This window comes from Crocodylus siamensis, chromosome 5 (assembly GCF_052110815.1).
Source record: "Crocodylus siamensis isolate JL-2025a chromosome 5, ASM5211081v1, whole genome shotgun sequence".
NCBI lineage: Eukaryota > Metazoa > Chordata > Crocodylia > Crocodylidae > Crocodylus > Crocodylus siamensis.
The window spans coordinates 145,831,314-145,843,934 of record NC_143399.1 but is presented as its reverse complement, the minus strand read 5'-3'; the positions used below and the strand labels follow the sequence as shown (position 1 = coordinate 145,843,934).

Below are 12,621 nucleotides of genomic sequence, written 5' to 3'. Positions count from 1 at the left end.
ACTTTTCCTCCCTATTTTTGTGGAATTACATTAGACCCTTGACATTACTGTCCTCCTAACTTTAATGACTGAATTCTCCTTTTTTATTATTATGCACTTGGGCTAGTCTTTTTTAAATATGTACACATATATAATATAGACTTTATACAGTACTGACAACAAGGATACAACCTTTCTTCTTGTTTGTTTTATAACCCTTTATTTCAAGGCTGTTGACAGACCATGCCACTCTGAGCTACTTGTAATTAGGAAGTTTTAATATGCCTACTATTTATTGGATCAGCTAAATCATAGCTGTAAAATATGACTTGGAGAAATGATAAGCATAAAGGTAATAAAAAGGGGAAGAGCGGCACATAGCGAAATTAATGTTTCACTAATGGTTCCGTGTTTAGGAATTTCTGAAAATGTTAACCAAAGCATCATTGCACAACGGTGACAGTGACAACAATGGCAACAAAAGGATTAGAGGATCCTACTGAAAATTCATGACAATAACTTATAAAAAAAAAAATTGCAATGGAATACAGTCTCCTTATGATGAATGGGAACTTCCCGTTTAACCCCAATGACGGATATATACACCAGACCTATATTAACATAATTACAATATACTCGGTTGATGTAATATAATCCACAGAGAAATTCCTTTTTTTTTCTGAAAACAAGGGATTACTCTGTGTTCTAGTTTATAAATTATGGGGCATTACTTTATCTTTATTTAAATTCTAATACAGTGATCTTTGAGACTGTTCTTTTTTCATTAACAGTACAAGGATTTATATTAATAAACACAATACAATTAATACAACATATTATAATAGGATTATTTGTTTTGGCATTTTGAGACATACTCACAAATAGACTGTATTTCTAGTATAGAAATGTAATTTAATTCAGAAATGATGTGTGCTATTTAATTGTGCATTCTAGATTTAAGATTTAAAATATTAGCCAGAAAGGATCCATCAACAAAATGAAATCATGAGTAAGGCTGTAGTAACATAGAGATATTATCAAACAGATGTTTCCAGATAAATCCACACATGAAATCCACACATGAAAGTCTATTCTCCAATGAGAAAAGAGGAGAGTGCTTAGACTAGCTTATACAGTGGCATCTGTTTACATGGCAGATATTAGGGTACCTTGCATACACTCTTTTTATTTTTGCAATAGTTGTGTCTTCATCATACTAAGGTATTTTCTGAAAATAAATATACGGTAAGGTTGTAGGATAATTTCCCCTTCCCCAAAATGGTATTATTTAATTTTAAAGCAGCAAGCAGAGAGTAAATCTGACCTTATTTAAATAACTTTTAATTTTGTATTATTCTACCTTACGCCTTCTCCCCTTTTTTCAAATTCAAGCTTTTTACTGTTGTATACATTTGAAATGACTGCCCCCACCTACAATTTAAACCAAAAAATCTGCCTTTATTATTTGTATGTGCAAATATTTGAGCATTTCACCATAACTTTTCCATCCTCTCAGAATCAGTCATAGCATGCAATATGTGCATTCAATGACAAATATGCCAAGCTCTGAAGTCAGATAATAACTTAAACATTACTTTCCCTTATAACACTTTACTTGTAACATACACAATGACACCACATGTTCCAAGTGGTTGGCTACACAAAATCTAAGAAAAAAAAATTCACACGTCTATCCCCTTTAATTGAAGTGTCCTGCCTTATATACATCTTTTATACTATAAATACTTCTGTTAACTTTCTACCTTTTCTGACCCAGAAAGCTGGGTATAAGATGTCCATTTTTTTTTACAGACATAAAAGTGTACCTGCCATTGACTGTTAGTGCAAAAAGCTAATATTTATACATTTAATTATCTGATAGCTCCTTAAATCAGGTAGTTGCACATCTGGCAATTAGCATTCGTACCTGCAACTAATTGTGGGTGCAGTTAATTGTCGATACAACATTGCACCTGCAAAAATTGAGAAAGCTTTTAAGTACCAGATCTTTAAAATGTCAGTAATCAAATTATGCCATAATAGCAGCAGGTCTGAAGGTTTAGCAATTAAGTCAAACAGATTTGTTCTGTTATGTTCCAGCAGAAGAGTCAAATATTTATGCTTTTGAGATAACTTGCCTTTTCTTTTTTAGGTAAAGGAGATTTAATTGGAGCAAACCTTTCAATCAAGGACCAAGTCATTAAAACGAATGCAGATGTTAAAGCTCTAACCTACTGTGACCTCCAATGCATTATCCTTAAAGGACTCTTCGAAGTGCTTGACTTTTATCCAGAATATGCTCCCAAATTTGTAGAAGGTATTCAGCATGATCTCACATACAATCTGCGAGAAGGACATGAAAGTGATGTAAGTGTGTTTAAAGATACCTGCAGGTTCCTTTAGCTTTAAATATTTTTCATGTACAAGTGGTGTTGACCCTAGTTTAGCACAGTGATGTAAGGCTATATTCTGCATTTTAAAATTACTGCATTTTAAGTTTGACACAATAATTCATATATTAATGATTTCTTGGCTACTCCTGACAAGATATCCATGTCTAACTGTTCCATCAGAATATATTTATGAATGTTTCTTTTGTGATTTTGTCCTTTTTTTGCTTATATTCACACAACATATGTATCAAAAGGTATCTCAAACTACAACTTGCTTTGAACCTGAAATGCCAGGTTAGTGATCTTTCACTTTGTAACTTACTAAATTCTCTCTTTTACATTTAAAAATATTTGCTGCTATGATTGCTTGAAATGACCTATGTTTAAGAACAACTGTATTTAATGCATTGTAACTAAAATGTACGCTCTTGTTTAACCAAGGGCCTCATAAGCATGTGACTGCAGAAAATCAGTACATTGTAAAACTTTTACTTGCAAAAGAGAAGCTCTAAATAAGATTGCTGAAGGACCTCAAAATGGATTGACTTTAATGCTTTATAGTTTTATACATAATTTCAATTATACTGACACTGTAATACTGAAAGTTAGTAGGCAAACTCACCTTTTGTGATTATCCCTCTAAGTATATGAAGACTGCTGGGTAAGGAAAGGTGTTCATCTCAGTGCAAATAACAATGATACAGTCCACTAGAGAAGGACAGTCTGGATAGACTGGATAAAACAGTGAAGGACAGTCTGTCCAGACAGAGCCCTTTGCCAGAGCTCCTCCTGTTCCAATCTTGCAGCCTGCACCCCCCTCTGAGCTGGAGAGAACCCAAGTGTCTGGGCTCCTAGCTCCCACTCCTCACCCAAAGTTTTGTTTTTAAAGTCCTGAAGCAGGTAAGAGCCCCCATCCCTTAGCGCCTCTTCATGTCCCGTCCCTTCCCTTCCATACTCAGTAACACTCCCCTCCCGTTCCCCCCTTCCCCTGCCCGCCATTGCCACTGTCCCTGGTTGGTCCAGGGGCAAGGAATGCTCCAGAGCTGCTCTCCCTTCCGGGTCAGCAGCAAAGGAATCAGCATACCGGTTTCTCCTCCCTACCAGTCCAAGAACAGGAACCCAACTGCCACTGCTGCTGTCTTCTGCTGAGCCCAGTTCCCAGCACAGCCCAGCTGAAATGGGGCAGGAGTGGCTTTGGAACTCCCCCATCCCCAGACCTGCTCTTGAAGCATGGTCTACCTATCTCAGTATGGGGGGGAATTGGGAGTGGGGGTGCAGATAGCCCTGCAGTGCTAGTCACTGCTTTCATACCTCCCTTACAACATCTTGGATCCCCCTGTGATTCTGTTCAGAAAGTCATTGTGGAACATTCTTCTATAGTGCAATTGCCTATGGGCAGCAAAGCTTCTCTTAGGGCAATGTAATGCCAGCAGAACAGTGCAAAGCTTTCCCAGTGCATGTAGGAACATTGGGCCAGTTTCAGGCTTATCAGTGCTATATCTAGGTTGACTTTTCTCTATACTTTATTATCTAGGGGTTGCTTAGATCCTGTTTGCCTTTAAAATGCATTGTGTTTCCCTATCTCCTTGACTTCTGGGAAGTCCCAGAATTCAGTAAACATTAAAATAAGCATGTGAATGAGTTTATGTTGCCAAACTTCTGCTGCGAACACTAGGAAAGGCTTAGCAAAGTTTAGCCAACAGGTCTGCTGAGAGTTGGGAATGAAGACTGAATCTAAAACAGGAACTGGGTTTGCTTCCACAGCTAGCACTGAAGTTGGGGACCATTTCTTTCTTCTTTCTTGTATAAGTTCACACATTTCCCATATCAATAATACTTGATTCTATTTTTTATGCTTTCATATCTACGAATTGCCATATGCACTACATACATGTAAATTTTAATCCCCTGTAAAATTATGTGCAAATTATCCATTATGGTTTTAAGAGAGGGCAGTACATAAATTGTTCTCCCCAGCCATCATCCTGTGCTTCAGCTCAGCACACAGCTGAGGAAAGAAATTCATTTGTGATTCTTTTGGGTTCTGTGACCCCTTGATGGCACTTGGAAGGAGTTTTCAAAGAGCAGTGGTTAGAGGAAGGGTGTCCCAACCTTTAAAAATTAGTATTCCATACGTCACAGTGCTCTTGGAAGCATAATGCTTCTAAAGATGAAATGCACAGTATTGTAGGAACATGAAGATCTCTCTTCTGTGGAGGAAAAAAAGAGATTTTCTGTTTTGTATGAATCTATGCTGCTTTTTTACACAGAGATTTACCATGTAAAGATACTTCCAGAACTTTATAGGAAGTCTTCATTTTGTGGGGGTTCCCCATTCTTAATTTAGATACTGTTCTCTCTAGCACTTTCTCTCTGTGTGGTTTAAACTAAACTAATAAAAATTGATATTCATGCAAATTGACTATCAACGTGATGCAGTGATGCTATTGAAAATAGATTGGTAAAACTAATGCCAAGCAGGCTGTGAGCCAGTGAACCTCACTTTTTACCCACAATGGATGTGTCATTCAGGTAATAAACTGTTCTTTATACAAAATTCACTAAATCTCTTAGATGACCAAATTCACTTTTCCTTATATCTTAATCAGTATGGCCACTTGAGAAATCAAACTTGTAAAGATATGCACACTCCTTTAGTCTCTGGCAGAAAGCCAGGTGGAATGGGACTGAAAAAAGACCTTCAGTGAGACAGTGGGCAGTGCTGCATAATTACTAGATTTCACCATAATGCACAGACAGAAGGTAATATTTGTTGCACGATTGGCCCTTTGAAAGCACTCTACAGTCATACCCTAACAGAACTGGCTGCAAATTAAAAGTCCCTGACTGCATGGCAAATTAACCCTCATTATCTGAAGGTTCAAATGAAGGTGCTCCAAAGTTAAGCACCTTCATTAACTTGTGTCTGATTAGGCAGCTGGGCTGATGCAGCCCAGCCCCACTCCCAGTGTTGTCTGCACAATGGGAGAGGAGAGAAGGGTGCTTGGGCTGGGCTTTTCCTAGCCTGTGCTAGAGAGGGGTTGGGTGGGTTGGAGCCCCTCACCTCACAGCCCACCCACCCCTCACTCCAGTGCAGGTGAGGCAAAGTCCATCCTAAGCTCCCTCCCTTACCTTCTCCCCCTTCCCATTGTGCAGACAGCACTAGAGCTGGGAGGGAGGGGGCAGGCCTAGGGAGGAGAAGCTGCATCTCTGCAACTCCTCAGCTCCAAATTGGAGCTCAATCCCCCACCCTCCCTACCCAACAGTGAACATCTGTTGGGTCTGGAGGGTCACTCTAACTCATGGCACTTTGTGAAGCACCATGGGTTAGGCCAGGAAGCTGCACATCTGTTACCACCCACTGGGCTCTACAGCAAGCTGAAGAGGAAGTTGCTTGAAGGATAACTTGTTAGGGGTATGTACTAGTAATAGGGTTTTTCAACCATAAAGTAGTAACTGTAGCCATGTTGTTTTCAAAGAGTTGAGAACAATCCTAGAAGATCATTTAAAAGAATGCTTGAGAACAAGAAATAAAAAAAAATGAAACTATTTCAGCCTGTAACAGATATAGAAATGGAGAAGGCTGGACAGTAGAAGATAAAAACTTCAAGGGATCCTGATTATACCACTTGAAACAGAAATGTTCAATGGTTTGCAATGTTATCCAAGCCTATCCATATGCTTGCACTAGCTGTTTTCTGTTTCCTTTTTATGTGTTTTTGAACAAAAACCCAGAGATCTTAACTGGAAAAAAATGCTTTATCAGTGTTGTATATATTTTGCCTCTCTGCCTTTTTTTTGTTAGAAACAATTTTTTAGCTACTTGCAAGTAAAAGGGAAATTAGTGTTTTTAAGTGTATAGAAGCATGTAGGTTGTAGCCGTGTTGGTCTAAGGACGTAGGTAGATATGGTTCTTTGGGTGAATCTGATATCTTTTATTAGACCAACTTAAATAGTTGGAAAACAATTATTAAGCAAGCTTTCAGGTTCAAAAACCCTTCATCAGGCTAAGGAAGTTTCAGTAGTTGGTGTGTGCTCTTCCTGGATGGAATGAAAAGTAAAGAAGCCAGAGGCTGGGCTGGTATGCATATGAGACAGGCAGTCAGTGAAAATGTAGATTGAGCAAGTCAATCTCTCACCCATTGACTCCTCAATCTACATTTTCACTGACTACCTGTACTTTTTATGAGTAAAAAGAGATTCATAACTTGTAATAGCCCTGTAACAAACTTTTACTTAAAGAAGATGGAGATATGCAAAGTACCGTCATGGCATTGAGAGAAAGCATAATGGCAACTTAGTCTCCCTGTTTTTACTGACTACTTCCACTCTGTCCCTGAATACACCCACAGTGTGGATGCTAAATTCACCTGCTAAAAGCCAAGCACTGGCTCTGGGCTGACTGACACAAACCAGAAGGGTTCTTTTGTCTTGTGCTATTCCTCAAGCTTTAATGAAGTCCCAAAGGAAGGTAAGACTCTATTTGGAAAGCAGACATTCACCATCTTTGATTCAGCATGGTACTATTAATATGTGTCACATTGTGAGGGGAAAGATGGCTTGTCTATGGACTTAGAAATCTATCTTTGTAGACAGGATATTTAATTAGTCAGAATTCATTTCTGACTGGGTACACTGCCTTTCCCTGAGAACATTTTTCACAACATAGGTAGAATATACTTTTCAAAATGAAAATACTGTGGCTATGATAGAGAGGGAGGATTTGAGGCTCTTAGCGGTTTCTGGTCTGTAATGAGGCACACAGACCAGAAGAGCAGTAGACTCCTTCTTTGTTAGAATCTTGTTGTGTCACTCGTTGTCAGCAGCCTAAGGAAACCAACACCTGACGAGAAAAAAACCCAGGAATTTATATAAAAATTATGATATAAAATGTGGGTTTCAATGTTGTAGATCAGTGATGACTAGAGGAGAAATAATCCACCTCTTTCTGAGAGGCTGGCCTCTTATTTGTAGGGCCTGTTAACCTTTAAAGATTAGTTTTCTACCATTATCAAGTTCCAGTGTTGTTCCTTTTTTTCCCTCCCCCCCACAATAACTGCAGCCTCCTGAAGAATTACACACTTGCAGAACTGGCAGTGAAGGGTGGGTGGACATGTCCATTTTAATATTGTCCATAACCAAGTATGTTGTTCAAATTACTCCTTCTGAAAATGATCTGCCTTTAAGCACATGTTGTCACCCACTTGACCCCCTCCCCAACCTGCCAAAATAAGCACTGTGTGTATATAGGTGACCTTCCCTCATTTCTCATATTTTGGTTTCATATCATGGGCTACAATGATTGTCATTAAATTCATTAGTACTTTGGTTCATTTGATTTGCTGGTCATCCTGCCAGAGTGATCCATATGGAAATTCTAGAAATCTGGGACATTTTCTGGGAAATTCAGGACACTTGCAAGTTGGTGGGAGCAGTGCCTGTCTACCTGCTTGCAAGGTGCTCTCCATGCAGCTCTGGCTCCCCATGCCCCTGTGCTTCCAGGATGCCCATTATAATTCCCAATAGCAGGATGGGACCCGCTTCTGAAATCCAGGACTGTCCCAACTAAAGCGGGACATGTGGTCATCCTATTAAAGCTAAAGAGGTGGTATAATTTGTTTCCTGCTAGCTCTGTATGGGTATAGGTGAAAGATCTGAAAAGATCTAAACCTACATTTCTTCAGTATGAAAGTGGCTGTGAGCCACAGCTCTGCCATATAAAAAAAGATGTCTTACATTTGGGAACAAAAGTCTATTAGGTCTTTTCTGTAGAGTGACACTGACAAATCCAGCAAAGCACTTAAACATGCTTAAAATAAAAGCACTTGAGCAGTGCTGCATAATTGCTAGATTTGGCCATAATGCTCAGTGACTTTCATAATCCCATTACCCCACCTGGATGCAAAAAAGGGTAGAATTTGCACAAGTCTCAGCTATACAAATAGCATGTAGGCATGACTGTCTCCCCACTCCACCCTGGGGTGTGTAAGTGCCCCCATTATATGCACAGACATATCCAGAGAGCAGTTCTGTTTCACATCTGAGGCAGAGGTAATGGGAGTGCAGCACACCCCCTCTGGAAGTTTGCATGGCCAGCTGGCTGCCATTTCAGCAGACTGTATAGAGCCTAGAGCTGTTCTCAGCAGCTGCAGAAAGAAGCATCCCTGAGAAGGAGATGGTCCCAAGACACCCCCATTTATTGCCACATTGCTACAGTGAGCCAGCCTAGCCATGCTGCCATAGTCAAGACTTGGGTCTCCCCTTTTGGTATAGTAGTTCTCTCCAGCCATTCCTCACTGAGTCCTTCCTCAGGAAACCCACCCTATTTCCTAGCCCCAGTGCCTGTCTACTCCCAGCCACCCCCAGGGTTTCCTTTCAGTCCTGTTGTTTAGGTCCACCCTGTTCCTGGCTCCTGTCTAGTTTGAGCCTAGCATCATCCTTCTTCCTCCTCAATTCCCCTCCAGTCCCTAATCTGGCCTCTGACCTCTTCAGTCCCTAGAACTAACCTGAATTCCCTGAACCTATCTCTTACTGATCATTTTGGGCTCCCCTCACTCGCCTCTCCCATGATGCTGACCTCAGCTGTGCCTGCCTGTCACTGTCTTTACAGCCAGCCATAACCCTAGAGGCCCCTTTTATGAGCTCCAGGTGTGATTACATTGCTAAGCAATTCAGCAGATGCACCTGGTACAGGCAGCAAAATCCAGCTAGTCATATTTTTTTGCATCACAGTAATGTCTAGCCTACCGAGGGCCTGTTCAGGCCATGGAAAGCTTAAGGCGATGTAACAGGACCGTTCCAGTGCCCAGGCAGCTGCTGCACACCTCTGGAAACAGTGTGTAACTTCACTGAATGTGTTAAGTGGCTAGGCAGTTTATGCAGTTACAGCATAGCCATGTAGTTCATCTGTTTACTTGAATGCATTAGAAAAAAGAAAAGTAGAATGGCAACTCGACACACATGTAGGTAAATGGCACTTATCTGCCTATGGTCATAGGATTCTGTATTTCTACAATATTTATCACAACAGTACTTCAACTTAAAGTATGAACCAGATTAATGCCAGGTGTAATTCAATTGCAGTTAGAACACAGAAAGCAAAAATAAAATAATAGATTGCTCATTTCGATTCCAGCAAGGGTCACAGGCTTCAGGAAAAAAATCGTATGCATCCCAGACCTAAAAGTATTTATACATGTGCTTAACTTCCAGCTTACAAGAAACCCAGTTGATTTCAGTGGGATTATGTGAAAGATATTCAGAGGCCAAAAATGACTGGTAATCTTTCATGTTGTACTGATGCACATACCAGTGGTTCCTGTGGTTCAGTTTGTTCTACATCACAAAATGCCTGTGTGGCCATCCCATAATGTGACCCTTCCTTTATACAAGAGAACCATACTAGTACAGATACCTTGGGAATGGAACAGCTGTGGGGAGAAGGAAAGATTTGCCCATAAAAGCAATCTCCACAGCAAGTAGGGTAGATAAGAAAAGTAGGGTAGATAAGAAAAGATTCTATTGGATTTGTAGGTTGGGTTAGATGATTTTTGGAAATGCATGTTATTTTTAAACTGAAAACCATAAACAATCAATCACCTGTGGCAAGAGCTTTTTTGGTGCTAGAGCATATATTAGTATGGGTATGGCAGCAATATCTCTGATCCTTGATGCCAATGACATAACAGAGGTAACTACTGTCAAAAGAGGAGGATGTCACATGAGAGGCATTCCTTATTCTCAGGTACTTTTTGTTCTTATTTCAGTATAGTCATTGCAGCTGTAAGGATGCAAAAGAAAACAGATCTCCAAAAAGGCAGAAGTCCAATATTTTATCTAGGTTGTTATTCTGAAAAAATTTCAGCGATACTGAGGCAACGTTACCTGATTAATTTTTCCCCCTTCAGTTTATGTGCATTTAGCAGTTGTATATAATGGATTGCCCTCATACTGATAAGAGATCCCAAGTGACGGATGTTTTATGTCCACTGCTTTCTGTTTGCCAGACACTGAATTTGCATCTTTCCTTTACGCAGATTTTGTATCAGGATATATTATGAACCTATATACAGCCACTGTTTTCAACTCCTGTACTGAATAAGTAGGATTTCACTCACCCCCCAGCCTAAAAATCTTAAAAATAAAATCATAATTGGGTTTGAACTGTGACTTACGATGTTTTCTATGGGAGCAGATTCCTTACCTACCAATGTATGTGTCCTACTTTGTAAGTAATGCTACAGTGAAGTACTGCTCAGTGGTCCCTTTTACAAGCTGTGCATAGGTTTAATTTTCCTTTCACACTCCTGGGACTGCCTGGCTTCTTTTTTCAGATTCAGTAACCCTGCTAGTGAACTATGCACCACCCACACAACCTCCCTGTGCTTCTGTGAAATGGCAAGCAGCAGGATTGCACTGCTAGAAAATTGTATGAGCATGTGGGCAAAAAAATAGAGCACAGTCTGTCTCCCATGCTTTCTACTTCATGTTTGATTTTAAACAAGTGAGAAACAGTTTGAGAATAGCTTCTGTCACGTATTTCCTCATAGAATATTCCATAGAAATTTCCCATCTATTCAAGACAGCTTTGCAGCAACCAAGCAGGTTTTAATGGACCCCAGCCAAAAATCTGGGGTACTAATTTTGGACAAGTGATTTTGCAACCCATAATATCATTTCCCCCCCCCCCCCCGCATATTATTACATTCAATCCCCCTCTCACCCTTTAAGTTCCAAACTTTCTCTATCCAGCAAATACTCGCCTTGTTTGGCATGGTGAAAGCAGATCATGGTGGAAGCCATGCAAGGTTTATTTATCTTGTTCTTGGACTCTTGGCCTTCTATAGTCAAAATTTCTTGCAAGCATGATACTCTATAGCTTTGGGAGTGTCATTGCATAGACCAACACTGAAGGTATCTATACATTTATTAAGTTTCTAGTATGTCCATGATTTTGGTATACAAGTGCAATAGCCTCACGAAGAATTACAAAGTTATAAAACAACAAAACAGTATGTTTCCATCAGACTCAGTAGGCTATAGACTATACACTCCCTGTTTCTTCCTTGATTTTCATTCTTAGAGTCTTTAACCTAAAAATTTCATCCAGATGCTCTTTATCCTTGTGTTGCAGTTCCCTGTTGCCGTAAATACTTTGGGAAAAGAGTGACACATCCACATATTTTTCCTCTCTTACTTTTTGATAAAGGATAATTCTGTCCAAGTCCCCAACACCTAGAATAGACTGGTGGTACAAGCACCCCAGGTGGTACAAGCACCTACTCTGGACACTTTTAAGAAACATTTGGATGCTTATCTTGCTGGGATCCTTTGACCCTCGCTGACTTCCTGCCCCTTGGGCAGGGGGCTGGACTCGATGATCTTAAGGTCCCTTCCAGCCCTAATGTCTATGAAATCAGAAATCAACCTAGGCTGATATGCCAATAAATAAGAATTGCTTCACAGATGCCCACTAGATCCTAATTGCCATTATTTAGTATTATTTTTATTTTTAACTTCATTGTTAAGAACCTTGTATTTTAATACATTTATATTTACTATTTATGAATAATATACCTCCCTGGGAAGGTGTCCTGTGGTAACAAGGAAAAAAATAAATGTAGTATTTTTTTTTAAATCCATTTAATCTGAGTCCACAAATACTAATATGCATTATTCATTTGGTATGATTTTGCTATATGGCAGAGTTGAAGTGACTCTGATGCCTAAATTGTTTACTTTGAGATGTTATTTTTCACTTTCTTTCAAGATTAATGGTGGCTTTCTTGGTTTTAGAGGTTGTTTTCTATAATTACAACATGCCTGTCATGTGTTTACTATTAAATACTTATATATACACTTCAGCTTAACTCCATTTTAATTTGTTTTTTTTTCCCTAGGTTTGTATACAAGTACATAGCCCAGCTGTGAATCCCTTCATCATGTTAATAGTCCTATACTCCCATGAGTAACCCCACTGACAGCAATTACTATTATTTATGATGTATTGTTCCAGTGGAACTATTCACATAAGTAAAAGCTTACACACATAGCTGTGGTTTCCCAAATCCAATTGTGTGATGTGTTATTATAAGAAAGATCTAGACAAATGGAAAATATTGATTATTATTGTAATTGTTATGTAGAGATTGATAAATAACATAGGTTACCTAGTAATTTTAGCTTTGGAATCATTTTGAACTGTATCTTTGTTCACCTCACTGTTCAGGATTACTATATTCTGCATCAG

The 12,621-nt window shown here is 39.4% G+C and overlaps 1 protein-coding gene across 1 annotated transcript in view; it reads left to right on the top strand.

The window, feature by feature from the left end:
- The window catches only part of KCNH8 (potassium voltage-gated channel subfamily H member 8), a 338,731-nt gene that overhangs the window by 289,020 nt on the left and 37,090 nt on the right, over positions 1-12,621 (top strand). The window contains exon 11 of the mRNA XM_090049221.1: positions 2,132-2,346. Within this exon, the coding sequence (XP_089905347.1) occupies positions 2,132-2,346 (215 nt within the window). The remainder of the gene's footprint in view (positions 1-2,131; positions 2,347-12,621) is intronic.